Source organism: Mizuhopecten yessoensis, unplaced genomic scaffold (assembly GCF_002113885.1).
Source record: "Mizuhopecten yessoensis strain PY_sf001 unplaced genomic scaffold, ASM211388v2 scaffold4119, whole genome shotgun sequence".
NCBI lineage: Eukaryota > Metazoa > Mollusca > Bivalvia > Pectinida > Pectinidae > Mizuhopecten > Mizuhopecten yessoensis.
Window position 1 is genome coordinate 166974 of NW_018405385.1, and position 19966 is coordinate 186939.

The 19966-nt window shown below is 36.2% G+C and overlaps 1 protein-coding gene across 3 annotated transcripts in view; it reads right to left on the reverse strand.

Annotated features, from left to right (window-relative positions):
* Positions 1–4521: 4521 nt before the first annotated feature.
* LOC110448531 (bifunctional heparan sulfate N-deacetylase/N-sulfotransferase-like) overlaps positions 4522–19966 on the reverse strand; it is a 50601-nt gene continuing 35156 nt past the window's right edge. For all 3 annotated transcript variants that reach the window (XM_021494812.1, XM_021494813.1, XM_021494814.1), the window contains exons 4-13: positions 18218–18330; positions 15709–15894; positions 14642–14770; positions 11463–11645; positions 10681–10777; positions 10292–10415; positions 9847–10021; positions 9344–9514; positions 8479–8588; positions 4522–8249 (exon numbers count right to left, since the gene is read on the reverse strand). In XM_021494812.1, the coding sequence (XP_021350487.1) occupies positions 8033–8249; positions 8479–8588; positions 9344–9514; positions 9847–10021; positions 10292–10415; positions 10681–10777; positions 11463–11645; positions 14642–14770; positions 15709–15894; positions 18218–18330 (1505 nt within the window). In that variant the 3' untranslated portion in view covers positions 4522–8032. The remainder of the gene's footprint in view (positions 8250–8478; positions 8589–9343; positions 9515–9846; positions 10022–10291; positions 10416–10680; positions 10778–11462; positions 11646–14641; positions 14771–15708; positions 15895–18217; positions 18331–19966) is intronic.

The following is a 19966-nucleotide window of genomic DNA, read 5'->3' on the forward strand; positions in this document are numbered from 1 at the left end:
CAACAGAGGTCGGGTGACACCAGTGCACCCTGGCCTCCATGTAGTACAGTAACTACACTACATGACCCCTGTCTGCCACATAGAACACAGACTATATACAGCAAGAATCGCCCCCGCTACACTAGCAAGACCGCTTTAAATGTTTGTCAATGAGCATTGACAAATGTGAAATTGTATACAGCACAGGAATTTTGTTGCTGGCTGTAATTTTGCAAAAATGTCATTTACAATAACTATGTTCAAAATATTTATATCTCGATATGTTAACAATAGTATTAACAAATAACAAGAGGCCTAGATGACCTGTATTGCTCACCTGGATTTGTTTATAGCACACCATGGTAGGTACTGTATGTACATATGAACAAACTTCTAATGTCAAAATCAAAGATGGCGGCCTGGTTGCCATCTTGTTTTAATGAATACACCCTAATAGTAACAGGCACTACTAGACAAAATTTTGGGATAACATCCTGTAATCCCTATGGTAGAAGGATTTCAAAGGTTCTGCCTCTATTTCCCCGATTGGGCTCTGCCCTGAGGGCCACACCCACCATTTATACAAAATTGAGTGTCCTTGGCCTAAGGATGCTCCAGGCCAAATTGGGATGAAATCTCTTAATCCCTATGGTAGAAGAAGGACTTCGGGCAGGTGAGCTAATTAACAACAACAACCAAGCCTAAAATGGAGTGACTTTCAACATTAAACAGTTACATGGGACAAGATCCCATAAAAAAGCATTAGAAAGAGGAGAGAAATGCGCTAGAACCTTATGTCTGTGTTAAAATAATTATTTCTCAAACTGATGAGAATGAAACATGTTCAATCCAAGACAATACAATCCACACAAGAGTGTTGAAAATCAGGTTGTAGAGAAACGATGAACATTTTATATTGATTTCATTGTTTTTATTTTGTTTTTACTTGTACATAATATAAATGGTAAAACAATTTTTGGCATGCATTTTAAACATAAAATGAACAACTTAAAATGGTTAGCTGTCTATAAAATTACCAAATATATATACAGGAACGGACAGCTTCACCTAAATACTGAGTCATATTCCCTACCAACCAAATTGCCAGATTTTTCATAATTTAACCGGTTCACAATATACAACCAACAACAACATAAACTGGCATATGTGAATTGATACATTTAAAAATTTCAATTCATAATTTTTTCTAAAACTGTAACATATATTTCAGTATAAATTGCTTAGAAGCATAACAATTCAATTTGAAAGTGTTTTTCACCTTCACATTAATGAATTTGAAAAGTTTGAAAATATTTGCTAGAAGAAACAAGAATTATTAGTACATGTATCACATCTTTCATTACCAACACCTAACCTTTTGTGAGATTTTGCTATTTTGTGTTTTCGTTTTTTGCTAAAACAAAAACCCTATGGTGTTGCTTCTGGTAATATCTGAAAATAATAAGTTTTGGAAAATATATGTCAATTGAACATTTCGAAACAATGGTAAAAATAGGTATAATGCTAGTACTTGCCACAGAACTGATATGAATTACAGGCCTACCTATTATTAATTGGACAAAATAAATAATGATATATTGGATAGGAACTTGTATGAGATATTAGTCCCCAATGTAAAGCTGTGTTTTACCTCGAACACTTACACTGGCCTTAGATAACAACCCTTGAACACAATGCATTAGCAATGAGTATTCATCATCTTACCAATAAAACGTAATATTTACAGGTCTAGTTCCTCAGTCATAATCTACCCTAATAAAATGTAATCTTATGATCTACACATTGTTCATATATAAATGAAGCAAGAAGTGGGAGTATGGCTGAAATAGTTCCATTGGTCTGATACTGTCCACATTGACAATGGACAAGGTGTATGACCTCTGACGTGACCAGGACCTCTGACGTGACCAGGTGTATATCAATGTGGACAAATCAAAGTCTTCCTACGGGCGAAAGCGACTACACAGACCGCACTGCCCACACCGTTGAGTGGTCAGTGGAAACAAATACAAATTACCTGGTAAGTAGTATCAGATTTTAATTTTACACACCAATCTATGTAAATACATACACTGCTTTCTTTGAATCCAGTACATGTACCAGCAACGCATTGTCAGTTTAGGGTGTTAAAGCCGAGTTAAAACAACTGCATTTCACTGGTAGCCACCGTAGCTGTGACTTGATACTAAAGTCAATGAATAAGGTAGCAGAAAAGAATTGACCATGAAACATTGTACCAGATAACTGAATAACTGTTGCATATTTGTAGTCTTTTAAGCCTTTTAAAATTATTGAAGATGGCAAATGGCAGAAGTATGCTACAGCCAAAACAGCTGATAACCCACTCAGCTAATGGAGATTCAATCGGTGGATAGAAGGTGCTGTTCAAAGACAACAAAATGAGCATATCAGTAAATGTCATAACTTCCCATTGATAAAATGATCTTACTCAGTGGCCATCAACACAAAGTATATCTTTACTTACAGGTTATTTTACATACGGCATCTTTGGTAGAACTTTCAACAATGCAATCTGTAATCAATAGTTACAGAAATTTACAGGTCATGCATACAATCATCACTAAATCACAGGACAGACACAACTCGCACCGCACAAATAATTACTACCTAGTAAAGAACCTTAGAACAGGCCATTCTTATATAAATAACTTCCTGGTGAAGTAACCCAGGACAGGCAATTCTTATATAAATAGCTTCCTGGTGAAGTAACCCAGGACAGGCAATTCTTATATAAATAACTTACTGGTGAAGTAACCCAGGACAGGCAATTCTTATATAAATAACTATCTGGTGAAGTAACCTAGAACAGGCAATTCTTATATAAATAACTACCTTGTGAAGTAACCCAGAACAGGCCATTCTTATATAAATAACTACATGGTGAAGTAACCCAGAACAGACAATTCTTATATAAATAACTATCTGGTGAAGTAACCTAGAACAGGCAATTCTTATATAAATAGCTTCCTGGTGAAGTAACCCAGATCAGGCCATTCTTATATAATTAACTTCCTGGAGAAGTAACCCAGGACAGGCAATTCTTATATAAATAGCTTCCTGGTGAAGTAACCCAGAACAGGCAATTCTTATATAAATAGCACTAATAGCCATTCACATACAAATATTTAAATTAACATATGTATCATATTAAATTGTCATTATTGATTAATATATTGGCTGGAACACATTTTTTATTCCTCATGTCAAATTCTATTACCATACACTAGAATCTGAATGAAAATATAACCGAAGAGACATACGCTCTGTTTCAAGGTTAGTAGCCATACACTATGACACATTTAAATATCACAACCAGTGGTGATCATGTGATATGTCACTTGATGGATACAATACAAAAATAAACAACTTTATGGGTCAAAATACAGTACACGTGATGCAACAAAACCCTAGCTAACCTTGGCAGATGAAACTTGACCTCATTATATCCTTATCCTCCCCTACAAAGACAAACGATCGACTTACCCAGTACTTACTGTTATACACCATATCACACTATTTTCCCTACCCAAAAGATACCCCCATCATAAAGCCCCTTGGCCAATACCTGCCCCTGTATTACATCCACTCCCCTACCAATGCATGTCCCTGTATTACACCTCCAACTCACATACCAACACATGCCCCTGTATTACACCTCCAACTCACATACCAATACATGCCCTGTATTACACCTTCCAATCCCCTGAAAAATCCCCACCTACAACCATTACACTATTCAATAAATATATTCCCTACACATAGACTTTGTATACATAGTATGCCCCAATATGTATAGGACTATGTGATTCTGTGTATCAACATTATTACTCATTACTTCATCAATGTAACATACTAGTATACACAATAAGGTGTAAAAAAAACACCTTGAAAGTTCAGGTATATGTTAGTATTTTGTCCTAAGAGAACAATATATTGACACCCTACTAATGGACAGGTCAAGGATATAATAATAAACATCCAACTTAATCTATGAATATATATGTTTAACTAAAAGAAAACAACAAAAAAATACTTGCTTACCAAACAACAAAATCTCTTATTTTTTATTCAACATAAATAACCCCGAAATGTAACACTCTCTCAAGTAACTCTGAATGTAACACTCTCACAAGAAACTCTGAATGTAACTCTCACGGTTAACTCTGAAAAGTAACATTCTCACAAGTAACTCTGAATGTAACTCTCACGGTTAACTCTGAAAAGTAACATTCTCACAAGTAACTCTGAATGTAACATTCTCACAAGTTACTCTGAAAAGTGACATTCTCACAAGTAACTCTGAATGTAACACTCACGGTTAACTCTGAAAAGTAACATTCTCACAAGTAACGCTGAATGTAACATTCTCACAAGTAACTCTGAAAAGTGACATTCTCACAAGTAACTCTGAATGTAACTCTCACGGTTAACTCTGAAAAGTAACATTCTCACAAGTAACTCTGAGTGTAACTCTCACGGTTAACTCTGAAAAGTAACATTCTCCCAAGTAACGCTGAATGTAACTCTCACGGTTACCTCTGAAAAGTAACATTCTCACAAGTAACTCTGAATGTAACACTCTCAAAAGTATCTCTGAATGTATCACTCTCACAAGTAAATCAAACGTTAACACGCATAGCTCACAAGCAAATCAAATTGTGGCATGCTCACAAGTTTATTCTAAACATCACAAGATAAGCAGTTTATGACATGAGTTATCTCCCCTTGACCTAACACCTGTCCATAAAAGAATATTTATATCTACATAGTAGACAAATGAGCAGTAAAAGCATTTTGCTTCCTCAGGTTTATGTCAAATTGTAATCACCTTATACTGAAACATTTAATTTTTCAAAAAAAAGGCCTGCTTACTATTTAAGTAGGAACTTCAAGCAATTAACATTGAAGACAAAACATCATATATAAAACATCAAGTATAGTTCACAAGGAGAACTCCAGGTCAACAAATACATCAATTATACACTGATATCTACAATTAAAAACTATGATGTAATATCTCCTGAGTGTAATAGAAGAGCCTGAAGTTCAACAACATACTAAATTTAGCAATGGCTTCATCCAGACTTCTCCACAATTCTTAAGTGAATATAAAATCATTGACACCGTCTCAGTGAAGGGCTAAACAAGTGACTGAATTAACTGTGACAGCTGTGACAGCTGTGACAGCAATGATAGTCTGGTTCTTTACCAGATAGTCAATGCTTTATTACCTAATGACCTATTAACTCAATTTTTCAAAATACCTTTTCTTTGCCTCTTTTATATTTCAATATCTATATGGTATTACAGGGTTTTGGTATTTTACAGCTACTTAGAAGTTAACATGTACTATATGGTAAATCATAAAAACTACCAAGGGTTTGGTATTCTACAGCTACTTAGAAGTTAAAATGTACTATATGGTAAATCATAAAAACTACCAAGGGTTTGGTATTCAACAGCTACTACATGGAGTTTGGAAATCACAAACTACTACCAAGGGTTTGGTATTCCCCACTTTTTGTAAGGGGTTTGGTATTGTATAGCTACTACCAAGGGTTTGGTATTCCCCACTCTTTATAAGGGGTTTGGTATTGTATAGCTACTACCAAGGGTTTTGTATTCCCCACTCTATGTAAGGGGTTTGATATTCCCCACTCTTTGTAAGGGGTTTGGTATTGTATAGCTACTCCCAAGGATTTGGTATTTAACAGCTACTACAGGGGTTCAGTATTCACAGCTTTTGTCAGGGTAAGTAATTAACAGCTACTACGTACAGTGGTTCAGTATTCACAGCTTTTGTCAGGGAAAGTAATTCACAGCTACTACAGTGGTTCAGTATTCACACCTTTTGTCAGGGTAAGTAATTCACAGCTACTACCGTGGTTCAGTATTCACAGTTTTTGTCAGGGTAAGTAATTAACAGCTACTACAGGGGGTCAGTATTCACAGCTTTTGTCAGGGTAAGTATTTAACAGCTACTACAGGGGTTCAGTATTCACAGCTTTTGTCAGGGAAAGCAATTAACAGCTACTACAGTGGTTCAGTATTCACAGTTTGTCAGGGGAAGTAATTCACAGCTACTACAGTGGTTCAGCATTCACAGTTTTTGTCAGGGTAAGTAATTAACAGCTACTACAGTGGTTCAGTATTCACAGTTTGTCAGGGGAAGTAATTCACAGCTACTACAGTGGTTCAGCATTCACAGTTTTTGTCAGGGTAAGTAATTAACAGCTACTACAGTGGTTCAGTATTCACAGCTTTTGTCAGGGAAAGCAATTAACAGCTACTACAGTGGTTCAGTATTCACAGTTTGGCAGGGGAAGTAATTCACAGCTACTACAGTGGTTCAGCATTCACAGTTTTTGTCAGGGTAAGTAATTAACAGCTACTACGTACAGTGGTTCAGTATTCACAGCTTTTGTCAGGGAAAGTAATTCACAGCTACTACAGGGGTTCAGTATTGACAGCTTTTGTCAGGGTATGTAATTCACAGCTACTACAGTGGTTCAGTATTCACAGTTTGGCAGGGGAAGTAATTCACAGCTACTACAGTGGTTCAGCATTCACAGTTTTTGTCAGGGTAAGTAATTAACAGCTACTACGTACAGTGGTTCAGTATTCACAGCTTTTGTCAGGGAAAGTAATTCACAGCTACTACAGTGGTTCAGTATTCACACTTTTTGTCAGGGTAAGTAATTCACAGCTACCACAGGGGTTCAGTATTCACAGCTTTTGTCAGGGAAAGTAATTCACAGCTACTACAGTGGTTCAGTATTCACACTTTTTGTCAGGGTAAGTAATTCACAGCTACCACAGGGGTTCAGTATTCACAGCTTTTGTCAGGGTATGTAATTCACAGCTACTACAGGGGTTTGGCAATCCATACATGGGGTTTGGTAATCCATAACTACATGTACTACCAAGGGTTTGGTATACATATTTCACAGTTACTACCCAGAGTTTGGCTTTCTACTTAGGTTTGGAGACAGAAATGTCAATGAATAATATGTATTGGCAATTCATCTCGACTCTTTTATCATCTAATATAACTTTCTTACAAATCCATTTTGACAGATTAGTTATCAAAAAAGTACAAAATAATGACAAACATTGAGCCATCATGTAAACCTGAACACCGGATCTGGATATACTGTAAAACAGGATAGCCAACACAGCTCAACAGTACAGAAATCTAGTCAGATTGTCTGGGGAGTACACAAAACTACAGGTTAAAAGTATATATATATATATATATATATATACACGTATAACGAAACTGTTATGTACACAGAGCAGGTTCATATTCATTGTTAAAGGTCAAAACAATTCAAATTAACAAAAGCATTTTACCCGTATTACATTAAAGTAAAGGTGTTTTTATTGATTGCCCCTTGCTGTACTGTACAATAACCAAGCAAGGGTACACAATAATTTTGTTTAAATGCAGCAATTGCAAATAACCCAGCACCAAAGCAACTTAATAATGTGAGACATGATTTGCTTACAATAACAGCTATTCACCAATCTAAGGTCTTTACAAAAGGGTGCCTACATATGCACGGGTACCAGCCCATTCTGCATACACATTGAACATCAGATTACCAAAAACATACTTTAATGAAACAAATGTTTATTTGATATAATTAGTATCCTATCACAGTGATTAACATAATGAAATTTAAGATTCAAAACAAGCTGAATAATATGTTTCATGGTACCATAGGAGTGAAATTTACGTAGAGATATGTCAAGTATGATCTAACTAATGTCATGTAAGCCTGGATATTACTTCCATTTCTAGTGAGGAGAGTTTTTAAGCAGTCAGAATCAAAGAAATGGTCAAATTCACAAAAACACATAGTATAACAACGAATGTTGTTAGTAAATACGGCACCACATTTCATATGAGGACCTACCCAACCTTTACACAGGATGGTTGTATGAGTTTGAGCATTACAACAGGTTGCTGAGACGTCAATTGGCTGTGATACTATTAATGCCTTGTTAGTCAGTGACTCAGTTCCTCCTCTAACCAATCTGGTATGCGGTACTGATTTTTCTTGAGAAACTTTGATAAAGCAACATTGTGTTTCCTATAGAACTGTCTCAGGTAATCTGTGACCTCCTTGCTCATGTTCGGGTAGAGTCGTCCTTTTCCTCTGCCCAAACACTTGTTTTTGTCTTCTGAGAGAATCTGACAGTAGAACCCTTTCTTTGGATCAAACCTGAGGAACACAAGGACAAATATTTAATCTTTGTGAGTATGAATTACTCTGTTACAATGGGCACTTTTACCACCTTCACATGTAACATAACAAACTTGTACGTTATATTTTGACAGAGCACAGAAGTTTAAGAAAAACAAAGGTATGAGTGTTGGTATCTCGGAAAAAATAAATGTTCACCATCAATAAATGGTAACTCGAGAAGGAAGTGAACGTTTACGGATCATACCTTATTAGCTGACTGTAGTTATAATGAGGCTCGATGTGTAGAAATCTTTGGACGTTGTGCATGACAGCGACAGGGTGACTCTTCAGCCATTCACCATCAATGATGAACAACTGAAAACATAAAAAGGAATTCATTAAGTATCCTCAGCAATGTTCGAATTCATCCAGATTAAACACCAAACTATTAGACAACTATAGTAAAAGAACCTTCCTCTGGGGTGAGATAAAGATCAGGTCATTCAAACCTGATGAACGAAATGTCAAAGACATCCTAAGCATCGCTGACATAACAACCTGTATATTAAAGACATATCTGTAAATAACACAAAACTATCTAACAATCTGTACAAAACAGACCTTAAACTAGGACTATTCCTCAATACTGTACCACCTGTGTGTCCCAAACACCAGCCTAATGATAATCAAAGTTGGTTTCTAGACTATTAGATTTACATTGCTATCATTGTATGATTTTTATGTTACCAAGGATTGTATATTGAATTGATTAGTATGGGATTAATGTATACTATGAATTGTACATGGGTTGAACATAACTAGATTAAATCATTTATACCTGCAATTGTACAGGGTATAAACAATCTGGGTTTTTTTGGGTTTTTTTACATGGAATGGTATATTGTGTATGGATTGAACAGTACAGGATTAATTAATTTATAGGAGAAATTTCTAAAGAAAATTAATATGTAATCTCTGTCCAATTTTCAAATGCCAGTTCTTATCATTCTGGATATTGTTTTACCTCTGAATGATAAAAATCACAAATTATATACACTCCATCATTTCCGTTATCTCCTGTCTAGTTATAATCTCACTACCCAGATCACGTTGTTTTCTGTAGAACTCACTTGACGAGCTGGAAAATAGTCCAACCATCGGGACAAGTGTTGGACATAGATGCCAGGAGCGAGACATCGGTTTTTGAGGTCTCGGAGTTTGCGAGGGGCTGAATCATCAGCAGTGACAACCTCCAGGAAAGTGTAGTTTAGTGCTATAGGGTCATTATGGGCACGTATATGCTGAAATGTAAAATATTGTATTATATATGACACATTTACAATATGTAGTATTTCTATTAAATAAAGTTCAGTTGTCATATCATATTTTAACATTTAATAGGGCATCAATTTCATATTCCTTGACTCAATTTTAAATCAGCATGAATACTTAGCTTTCACAATAAATATAAATCTCTGAAAAAAATGACCATTTCTCAACATCAAAAACTTCATCAATAAGCTTAGTTTTGTTACTTTCAAAAACCAATCCTTTAACTGATACTAGTAGATAAAAGGTTCCTGTCTACATAACAGGCTGATGTCAATCACATTCCATAGACAACACAACCTACCTGGTACCATGAGTAAGCCCGTTTGGCTGGGTGGATCAATATGCAGATGAGTTTGGCTTTTGGAATCAGACCATGTGCCCTCATTGGTACAAGTTCATTGTCAAAATATGTAGCACTCTTTTCAAATAGGAAATCTGATGTGGCATTTGGTGGGATAGGAAAGAACTCCATATACCTAGAACATTTAAATACATGTCTCATTTTCAAGTTATAGATAGGAAAATGTATGGGTTTTTATTCCGCGACATGCCCACTTCAGAGTTGCAAGGTCTCAATTTATAAATTGTTACACCATGCTTACCTTAAAATATAATAGCAAAATTGATTTGAATATTCTTGGATATCTTGTTTTACAAAAAAAACTTTTAAGTATGTCTTGGTGTTTTTGAGAAGCACCTGTTCCAAAAGTCTGAAGAAAGTCTAAATCCATGTACATTACACTTACCAGTCAATTCCCTTATAATAGTTGTTGCCATTAAAAAATTGCACCTCCTCGAATGTATCTGGACTGTTGTAGTTACTGAGGATGGCTGGGTGGAGGGACAGGAATGTATAGAGAGCTGTCGTCCCTGTGTATAACAACAGGAGATAAGCCATATAAGTAGTTTAAATTAAGTAGGAAATCTGGTTTGATTTCTCATGTACAAAGTTGATTGGTGAAACATAATTACATTTCATGCCCATCATTGTAACTATGAATGAATATAATATTTGCACTTTTGCGTTAACTAGAATATTGCTATTGTATTGTTTATACTGCTTTTCCTTTTTTTTTAATACATTGAATGCTTCATGTGATGACAAATCTTGCATCAGTTCTAATATATACTATACCTGTCTTTTGGGGACCAATGACGAGGAATTTTGGTAGTCTGTCACAGCTCTTGTTGGTGGACCATATAGCTAGGTGACGCTTGTATAAACATGGATTCTGAAAGATATGAAATGTTGCACGATAAGTTACAGTACAAAGTAGTTACAAATTTAATGGGTGCTAAATTTTCACTTTTCAATATTTAATCAAAATCAACAAATTTTAACACTAGCAAAAGAGCCAGCTAACTAAGTACTGTTTCTGGATACATAACCTGTAAGGAAGACACAACAAAATGTAACTGATGTGAGTACATTGTGAATGTCACCAGCTTATAATTTGGTGTAATGATGGCTGACTGTAAATATGATGAAGGGATGATTCAAGAACTTTAATATTTTTTCTGCTGTATCATCGATCAGATCACAATACCCTTTTCTAAATATGTTTGAATTTCGCTGAGCATCAATCTCGAGTGAGTTATTTTGGTAGAAAGGATACCAGTGATTTTTATTATAAATCTGGAATCAAATATTTCATGAAAATCAAAGCATTTCTTCAGGAGTTTTTGGACAGAAATCACTTTCTGATCCCAGTTTTATGAAAATTAAAACATCTCTTGAAGAATTATCACAACGAAACCTTTTACGTGAGGGCGAAAAACACCGCCAACAGAGTAATCTCTATACGTCACATTCAAATCATAGGCGACACCACAAAATCAGAAATAACAGTTCAATAAAATATAAACAATATACAGTCGTAGTAAACATTGATCCAATGTATACTGATGTGAGTATACCTGCCACAGGGGATCCCTCTCCTCTGGGTACATCTCAAAATACTTAATGCCAAGCTCTAAAGGGGGCACCTGCTTCAGCTGCAGATTGGTCCAGCACTGCACAAACTTGATCACACTCTCAAACGTGTAGAGCGCCAGCCTATCATTGGCATAATTCCCCATATGGGTCATGTAGATGTTTATCTGAAAATAAAAATAAACTTGAGTAATAACTAATGGTCGCCATATGCACTACCGAAACCTTATATACCTCTAACAAGGGGATACCAAGCTGATGTTACACACACAAGGGGACACCAAACTGATGTTACACACACAAGGGGATACCAAACTGATGTTACACACACAAGGTGATACCAAACTGATGTTACACACACAAGAGGATAACAAACTGATGTTACACACACAAGGGGATACCAAGCTGATGTTACACACACAAAGGGATACCAAACTGATGTTACACACCCAAGGGGATACCAAACTGATGTTACACACACAAGAGGATACCAATCTGATGTTAAACACACAAGGGGATACCAAACTGATGTTACACACACAAGAGTATACCAAACTGATGTTACACACACAAGGGGATAACAAACTGATGTTACACACACAAGGGGATACCAAGCTGATGTTACACACACAAAGGGATACCAAACTGATGTTACACACACAAGGGGACACCAAACTGGTGTTACACACACAAGGGGATACCAAACTGATGTAACACACACAAGAGGATAACAAACTGATGTTACACACACAAGGGGATACCAAAATGATGTTACACACACAAGGGGATACCAAACTGATGATACACACACAAGGGGATACCAAACTGATGTTACACACACAAGAGTATACCAAACTGATGTTACACACACAAGGGGATACCAAGCTGATGTTACACACACAAAGGGATACCAAACTGATGTTACAAACACAAGGGGATACCAAACTGATGTTACACACACAAAGGGATACCAAACTGATGTTACACACACAAGGGGGATACCAAACTGATGTTACACACACAAGGGGGATACCAAACTGATGTTACACACACAAGGGGACACCAAACTGATGTTACACAAACAAGGGGATACCAAACTGATGTTACACACACAAAGGGATACCAAACTGATGTTACACACCCAAGGGGATACCAAACTGATGTTACACACACAAGGTGATACCAAACTGATGTTACACACACAAGGGGATAACAAACTGATGTTACACACACAAGGGGATACCAAGCTGATGTTACACACACAAGAGGATACTAAACTGATGTTACGCACACAAGAGGATACCAAACTGATGTTACACACGCAAGGGGATACCAAACTGATGTTACACACACAATAGGATACCAAACTATGTTACACACACAAGGGGATACCAAACTGATGATACACACACAAGGGGATACCAAACTGATGTTACACACAAGGGGATACCAAACTAATGTTACACACACAAGAGGATACCAAACTGATGTTACACACACAAGAGGATAACAAACTGATGTTACACACACAAGGGGATACCAAAGGATACCAAGCTGATGTTACACACACAAGGGGACACCAAACTGATGTTACACAAACAAGGGGATACCAAACTGATGTTACACACACAAAGGGATACCAAACTGATGTTACACACACAAGGGGACACCAAACTGATGTTACACAAACAAGGGGATACCAAACTGATGTTACACACACAAGAGTATACCAAACTGATGTTACACACACAAGGGGATAACAAACTGATGTTACACACACAAGGGGATACCAAAGGATACCAAGCTGATGTTACACACACAAGGGGACACCAAACTGGTGTTACACACACAAGGGGATACCAAACTGATGTGACACACACAAGGGGATACCAAACTGATGTTACAAACACAAGGGGATACCAAACTGATGTTACACACAAAAGGGGATACCAAGCTGATGTTACACACACAAGGGGACACCAAACTGATGTTACACACACAAGGGGATACCACACTGATGTTACACACACAAGGGGATACCAAACTAATGTTACACACACAAGAGGATACCAAACTGATGTTACACACGCAAGGGGATACCAAACTGATGTTACACACACAATAGGATACCAAACTGATGTTACACACACAAGGGGATACCAAACTGATGTTGACAGTTTCTCTCAATTCAGATTTAATTTTGATTTTAACATTGGTATTTTGTTTAATATGTCGACAAAAATAAACTGGTTTTGTTTCTACTGTGAAAATGGAAGCAATATCATACTACTCTGGTACTGACAGCAGGACTTACAGGGCAAGGGCAGGACTTACAGGGCAAGGGCAGGACTTACAGGGCAAGGGCAGGACTTACAGGGCAAGGGCAGGACTTTAAGGGCAGGACTTTAAGGGCAAGGGCAGGACTTTAAGGGAAGGACTTTAAGGGCATGACTTTAAGGGCAGGACTTTAAGGGCAGAGGACTTTAAGGGCAGGATTTTAAGGGCAGAGGATTTTAAGGGCAGAGGACTTTAAGGGCAGGACTTTAAGGGCAAGGGCAGGACTTTAAGGGAAGGACTTTAAGGGCATGACTTTAAGGGCAGGACTTTAAGGGCAGAGGACTTTAAGGGCAGGACTTTAAGGGCATGACTTTAAGGGCATGACTTTAAGGGCAGAGGACTTTAAGGGCAGGACTTTAAGGGCAGAGGACTTTAAGGGCAGAGGACTTTAAGGGCAGGACTTTAAGGGCAGAGGACTTTAAGGGCAGGACTTTAAGGGCAGCAAGACTTTTAGTCCCTGATGTAGCATCACCATATTCAGTACAAGCTGCAGGACTTTGAGGGAACGTAACTTAAAATCTTACTGATATCTTTGATCACTTTTATATCATAGATAACAGTAAGTCGACCTAGTATCTTATAAGGCAACATAAATGTAATATCCCTTAATATCTTAGATGACAACATAAGAATACACTTAATATATTAGAAGGTAATACCGGTGTATATAAGTGTAATGCACCTTAAAACCCTTTAACACAACATAATAGTAAGCTAACTTAGTATATCATCTTAAAAGGCAACTATGTATGTAATAAACCATAATATCTTATATGGCAACATAAGAGTTAGTGAACTTAATGTCTTAGAAGTCACCATAACTTACAGGATTAAACAGGAATGTCTGGAAGAGTTCCCCTCCTTGTATACTGTTATCCAGGTGATGTCTGCCACCAGGATACTTGTCCAGGAAGAGTGTATGTGTAAACAGCCCACAGGTTTGTCGAGGTAAAACCTGTAAGTAATGTTTTATAAAAGTGAACAGCCCACAGGTTTGTCGAGGTAAAACCTGTAAGTAAATGTTTTATAAAAGTGAACCACCCACAGGTTTGTCGAGGTAAAACCTGTGTTTTATAAAAGTAGATAAGTCTATCATACCAGAGATTAATTATGATGGAAACTTTGGCACTAACCATTATAATTCTAGTATGAAAACTAAGCTGTAAATGTCAAATGTGACTTTCATCACCAGTTATCTGAATAGTAGGAACACCAAGAGGTCCATGGGCCTGTATAGCTCACCTGGTATTGTGAGTACTGTACATAGAGGATCAGGTGTTGAAATTTTGCTTGGGCAAGTAAGCTAACAGCTAAAAATTCCTTCAGTTCTATGTCAAGTACTCTTTTAAAAGGATTTCCCCCTTTTTCTCTATTGGGCTCTACCCCTCTGTCCCTGGAAAGGGTATTTTATATTGAATTCCAGGTGTGAAGCGTTTCACATGAACTTAAAAGGTTCTGCTTTCATTTCACCAATGTAAAGCCACGCAAGACAACTTAAGAAGCTATCCAATCAAAGATAAAAGGATCGCTTTTTTGAGTTTCGGTACTCAAATTTTACAACAAAACCAAGAATAAGCTGTTTTACATCAATTTATTGGTGGGTTTTTTTATTGTTTATATACACTACATCTAATTTATATGAAATTTCATTTACTTCCAAATTTGGCAAAGGAGAAAATACATAAAAAACATGTTTGACTTTGAGACACCGATAACAAGTTTTTATGCTCTGCAGGAAAATATAGTCAACAGGAAACAGGAAACACAACTCTATTTTTATTTGGCCTTTCCATAAATATCACATCTTATTAATACACTGGTGTAAAAACAAAAGCTGATGAACCTGTATATACAGCGATATTCAGAACATGAAGGAAACCTAGCCAGACATACCATAATTCCTTTGTGTATGAAGCCCCTGCGCCTCCAGGCGGGGTAGAGTCGTGGGTACTCCTCTGTACTGGTTACCCGTATGTCCCACACGTTCTTCCAAGACTGGTAGAGTGGTTCATGGACAGGGTACACCCCCGAGTGATGGGGTGCAACAGCGTACTGCTGGTAGATGGGGATGTCATGATTCTGTAACAGATCAGTGTTATTGAAAATGGCATACCCCTTAAACAAATGATACAGGAATAACAATAACGTAGAAAATCCTGTTATGTATCTGAATAACATTCAATTCCACTATTACATATATACTATTGATACTTCTAATAATTACATCACTGATAATCCAAATATCTACCTATATCACTGATAATCCCAATATCTACCTACATCACTGATAATCCCAATATCTACCTACACCACTGATAATCCCAATATCTACCTACATCACTGATAATCCCAATATTTACCTACATCACTGATAATCCAAATATCTACCTATATCACTGATAATCCCAATATCTACCTGCATCACTGATAATCCCAATATTACCTACATCACTGATAATCCCAATATCTACCTTCATCATTGATAATCCCAATATTTACCTACATCACTGATAATCCCAATGTCTACCTACATCACCGATAATCCCAATATCTACCTACATCACTGATAATCGCAATATCTACCTACATCACTGATAATCCCAATATTACCTACATCACTGATAATCGCAATATCTACCTACATCACTGATAATCCCAATATTACCTACATCACTGATAATCGCAATATCTACCTACATCACTGATAATCCCAATATTACCTCCATCACTGATAATCCCAATATCTACCTGCATCACTGATAATCCAAATATTACCTACATCACTGATAATCCCAATATCTACCTATATCACTGATAATCCAAATATCTACCTACGTCACTGATAATCCCAATATCTACCTACATCACTGATAATCCCAATATCTACCTATATCACTGATAATCGAAATATCTACCTACATCACTGATAATCTAAATACCTAAATAATAACCCCAGTATCTATAAACATTACTTATAACTCAAATAACCGCCTACATCCTGATAATGCTTAAATCTACTGAATTATTGATGATCTCATTATCTCCCTTCAGTACTGATAATCTCAATACCAGAGTTGTTACTGTTGGGAAACTATGAAGCACTTCACTTTGGAATTGTATTCCCTACTTTCTCACAAAACCAATGTCAGGTTTTAAATTCATTCAAACATGCGTGAAATACTGAGAAATGTCAATTGACACTCTAACACTTATCCTTTGAAAAGCAGTACCATACATATGAAAAATATATATTTTTTGTTTGTGTAAAGGTAAAAGCTACAACAACGAACTTTTGAAAATGTATGTACCAGGGGTAATATATCATCAAAATCTACATGAATGAACAACGAACCTTGTAAGATTAAAATGAGTTATGAATGGTATGGCTTTACTTTATAGTGATTTGCATTAGGTAAGGCTTTATATTAAAGTGATTTATATATTTATTATATACTAATGGAGTTACTTTGTATAATAACACTTTATACCCCACATACTATGTTTAATAGATGTACCCAATGTTGAATTTATTAAAACACATATATACTGTACATTATGTGTTGTGGCTATCAGGGCAGGACATTTCAAAGAAAACCATGTTTACTGCAACTTGTACTTAAAAAATCGAAGTTACACATAAAAATGCAGATATAATGCAAATTCAGGTATTTCAAATATTTTGTGAACTATGCACAGAAGAGGGAGAGAGGATAAAGAGATAAAAACCATCTAGATTTACTGCAGGCCTGCAATGGTCCTGTTATATGTGTGAACATAAACGTAACCCTAGCACCCTAGTGGCTACAAATCTCCATACGTCAGCTGGCCAGCCTAGACTAAACCGTGTAGGATACAAGGACAAATGTACAGATACCAGTCTATACAGATATATACTTTTAACAATGTGACAAGGTTTATTACATTTTTATTGAATTCTGTAGCATGCTCTGGGGTTGCTATCTGTTACAAGGTTGAAGGATGACACACTTGTACCAGTCAAAACCCTTCCAATCCACTTTCTACTGGCAAAACGTAGAAGGCAAATTGATCCGACATTTTTGCGATTTTTTTCTAAAATTTTTACTGAAATTTTCCCTAGAAACATTTCAAAACATTGGATTTTTTTGAACTCTGATGTTGTAAAAGATTCCTTGCTTTATTAAATTTCCATTGATTTTCCTGTCAATGACAGTTTTTGTCTACTGCAACGGAATGGTAATATACCATCCTGGAATTAATTGTCATCCCAATCGACTACATCACAAATTTGTTTAATCGTTCTTCCTGGTGATTACAAATTCAAACCCATAAAACTTATTAAATTTGGAAGCTTCAAGAATACTTAATTAAAACAGATTTCGGGCTATACCGTGGATCTCTGTAATTCTGACAGTAAACTGACCTTCGCAAACTGGTAGTTAAGCAGCATAGACCGTTCAAGATGATCCTGTGTAAATTTGTGAGCCTGTTCATGTCTCCACATGTGACCAAACCACCAAAACTTGTGTCTGTGTTCTGTGAAAATAAACAAGCATTTTAAGGACCATAACATACTGTATACCAGGAAATATTTGTCACGATTAAAGTTTCGCCTTTTTCGCCCTCCATGTGCCAATGAGGGTGAATATGTGATGACAGCGAGTTTTAGCACACAACATTCAATAATAACGTGTGAAGGGTGAAATTAACACTAACAGGGTGAACATGGACTTGATCGCAAAAGGGTGAATATTGGACTGGGCGAAAGTTTTCCTGCCTACAGTAGTAGTACCACAGGCCATAATTCACAATAACATCTTGGATAGTAAAAAGTCATTGTGCTCCTGACCACAAAAGTTATCAATATATACATACCATATTTGGCCAAAATCTTTATCATTTTTAATGAGGAACAGAAAACAAATCATCATACAAGACTTTTGATGCCAACTTGGATTTTAAATCGACAAACACAATAATATCACTTGTCACAATAGAATGTGTCAATTTTATATTGAAATTCTAATAAAAAAACAAGATTGAACTATATGTATAAAGTTGACAAACAAGTGACAAGCCCTAGTCAAGCTCTCATTTGTTCTTTGCTCAAGCTTCATGAAAAATTCACATCCATTTTTAATGTGAAAGTAACTTAATTTCTACTTTAAGAGAACTAATGTAGGAATCAGAGTTTTTAATTCTTTAGGTAATGGTATCAGTTCCCTTCGCTACACATCAAACATTTCCCATTGGAGTGAAATCAAATTACTTCTTTAAAATACAATAAAAGAGAGAAAAGAAGAAAAAACACCTGCAAACAGAAAGCATTTTTTTTTTTATTCCATTTAATTTTCTTTATTTGATATCATTTTCTACCTTTTGCCAAATTTATTGGCAATTATCTCTGTATAATACAATATACTGTCTGGTGGGTATACCATACACAAGTACGTCATGAACAGTATCCCACTCAACAACAGCGTTTTTCTATTTCTTCTTTAATGCTACTTTCTTGTAAAGTTATTTAAACAGTAACACTAATCCACCGTTGTGGTGACTTGTTGAGTGTTGACACATCAAACTTTACCCCTATAGTGGTGTTGACACACGTCCACAGTGTCGACACCAGGTAACCAGTGTACAATGTACTTAAACATGGACTATTGATACAATACTACATGTTATACTAGCCTATCAAATACCAGCGTGATCTACTTAACAGCACCCAATAACCCAAATTGAACATTTCTAATTCATTATATCATCTATTTATTATCGTCAGAGTCTCATAAATTATCCAGTGCAAGCATTAAGCTACAGATAATTGAAATAACTATGTACCTGACAATCATTACCTGGTAAAAGAACGTTTTGGAATTTCAATGATGAGAGAATTCCTGTCAACCCACATAAATCTAGTATAACTTAAGATTTGTAATGGTGTTGGTGTTCCCTACACCAATATAAGTGTAGATTTGTAATGATGTTGGTGTTCCCTACACCAATATACAATGTAAGTGTAGATTTGTAATGGTGTGAGTGTCCTTACACCAATATAATATAAGTGTAGATTTGTAATGGTGTTGGTGTTCCCTACACCAATGTAAGTGTAGATTTGTAATGGTGTTGGTGTTCCCTACACCAATATAAGTGTAGATTTGTAATGGTGTTG